General features: G+C 54.4%; 1 protein-coding gene across 1 annotated transcript in view; it reads left to right on the forward strand.

The window, feature by feature from the left end:
- The window catches only part of HUWE1 (HECT, UBA and WWE domain containing 1, E3 ubiquitin protein ligase), a 47,620-nt gene that overhangs the window by 8,685 nt on the left and 36,653 nt on the right, over positions 1-2,282 (forward strand). The window contains exons 19-24 of the mRNA XM_010571512.1: positions 6-97; positions 191-402; positions 488-545; positions 659-835; positions 1,735-1,980; positions 2,073-2,206. Coding sequence (XP_010569814.1) covers positions 6-97; positions 191-402; positions 488-545; positions 659-835; positions 1,735-1,980; positions 2,073-2,206 — 919 coding nt within the window. The remainder of the gene's footprint in view (positions 1-5; positions 98-190; positions 403-487; positions 546-658; positions 836-1,734; positions 1,981-2,072; positions 2,207-2,282) is intronic.

Raw genomic sequence — 2,282 nt, forward strand, 5'->3', positions numbered from 1 at the left:
CACAGGAGACACAGCCTCCAACCTGGGCAGCGCCGTGGACGAGCTGATGCGGCACCAACCCACCCTAAAGACTGATGCCACCACTGCCATCATCAAGGTGACGCACGAGGGATGTTTTCAGGGTACCAGGACCACCCCAAGAGGCCCCCCCCCCCTAAAATTTTAGTCTCCTCTGTGCCTTTTTTTTCAGCTTTTAGAGGAGATTTGCAGTTTGGGCCGGGATCCCAAATACATTTGTCAGAAACCCTCGATGCAAAAAGCAGATGGGACAGCGGCGGCCCCCCCTCCTCGCTCCCCCCACGCTGCCGAAGAAGCTTCGAGTGAGGATGAGGAGGAGGAAGAAGTTCAGGCCATGCAGAGTTTCAGCGCTACCCAACAGAGTGAGACCGAACCCAGTCAGCAGTGAGTATTTTCAGGGGGCGGGGGGGCAATAAGAGATTTTCGGGGGGTGGACACTCTTCAACATGTCCCTGTCTTTGATTTTTAGGGTGGTGGGCACGGAGGAGCGCATCCCCATCCCCCTGATGGATTATATTCTCAATGTGGTGAGGAAAAAATAGGGTTCACCCCCCACTTAGGGGGGTTTTGGGATTTTGGGGACCCCCCCAAACCCCAATTTCCCCCCCTGAACCCCCAAATTTCCCCTCCCCCCCCAAAGATGAAATTCGTGGAGTCGATCCTCAGCAACAACACAACGGACGATCACTGCCAAGAATTCGTGGCCCAACGGGGGTTGCGTCCCCTTGTCACAATTCTGGGGCTCCCCAATCTTCCTGTTGACTTCCCCACCTCTGCCGCTTGTCAGGCCGTAGCCGGAGTCTGCAAATCTATCCTGGTATGGGGGGGGAAAGTTTTGGGGTGCTGGGGGGGACCCCAGAAAGGTTTGGGAGGGACGATGGCAGCCCCTGAAACAGGGATGGGGAGTAGGTGAGGGCTGGCAGGGCACTGATGCTGTCCCCCACCTCAGTGAGGGGCAATGGGGGTCTGGGGGTACCCCAAAAAGGTGACAAGGCACTGAGGGGGCACCCCAAAAAGGTCAGTGGGGGTTTAGGGGGGGCTGGGGGGGACCCTTAAAACGTGACAGGGTTCTGGGAGAGGACCCCAGACAGCAGAATAGGAGTCTAGGGGGGACCCCAAAAAAGGCATCAGGGGCTTGGGGGGGCACCCCAAAAAGCTGACAGGGGTCTAGGGGAGACCCCAGAAAGGCCTTGAGGGGGGGGTCTAGGGGGAACCCCGAAAAGCTGACGGGGAGCAGGTGGGGGATGGCAGTGTGCCTATGCCAGTGCAGGGGTGATGCTGGGTGCTGTCCTGGGGACCCCAGCCACCGTTTTACTTCCCCCAAAAATTCGGATTCCCCTCGATAAATTTCAGTTCCCACCAAAAAATTTTAGTTTTTTCTTGAAATTTTAATTCGTCTGTTGTCAATTTTGATTTGTTGTTTAAATAGTAAGTTGTCCTGTCAATTTTAATTTTTGGTTCAGATTTTGGTTTTCTCGTTGAATTTTAATTTTTTCTCAAATTTTAATTTTTTCTCAAATTTTAATTTTATCCCCAATTTTGATTCTTCCTTCCAGTTTTAATTTTCTTCTTCAGATTTTGATTGTTTCTCCAAATTTCAGTTTTCTTCTGATTTTGATTTGCCCCTCCCATTCTCCCCCTCCCCAGATTTTTGACTCCCTCTTCCCAAATCTTAATGAATCCCCTAATTTTCTACCTCCTCTCCCCACCCCGTAGACGCTGTCTCACGAGCCAAAGGTGCTGCAGGAGGGTTTGCTGCAGCTGGAAGCGGTGCTGTCAGCACTGGAACCCCTCCACCGTCCCATCGAGGCGCCGGGGGGGTCGGTGCTCTTGCGGGAGCTGGCGGGGGCCGGCAGCGTCCCCGATGCCACCCTCTCAGCGCAAGCCACCCCCCTCCTTCACGCCCTCACCGCCGCTCACGCTTACATCATGATGTTCGTCCACACGTGTCGCGTGGGGCAGGTAAAGAAGACTGGACACAACACTTGGAAGGGGAACACCCCCCCACCCCCATATTTTGGGGTTGGGGTCATCATCTTTTTCTCGTTGCCCAGAGTGAAATCCGAGCAATTTCGGTGAACCAGTGGGGATCCCAGTTGGGATTGAGCGTTTTGGGGAAACTGAGTCAGCTCTACTGCTCCTTGGTGTGGGAGAGCACCGTGCTGCTGTCGCTTTGTACCCCTAATAGGTATTGGCGGGGGGGTCTGGGGAGGATCTAGGGGGGTTGAGGAGGACTTTGGGGGAGTCAAGGAGGAGTTTGGGGA

This window comes from Haliaeetus leucocephalus, unplaced genomic scaffold, assembly GCF_000737465.1.
Source record: "Haliaeetus leucocephalus isolate CR32 unplaced genomic scaffold, Haliaeetus_leucocephalus-4.0 Scaffold337, whole genome shotgun sequence".
Lineage (NCBI taxonomy): Eukaryota > Metazoa > Chordata > Aves > Accipitriformes > Accipitridae > Haliaeetus > Haliaeetus leucocephalus.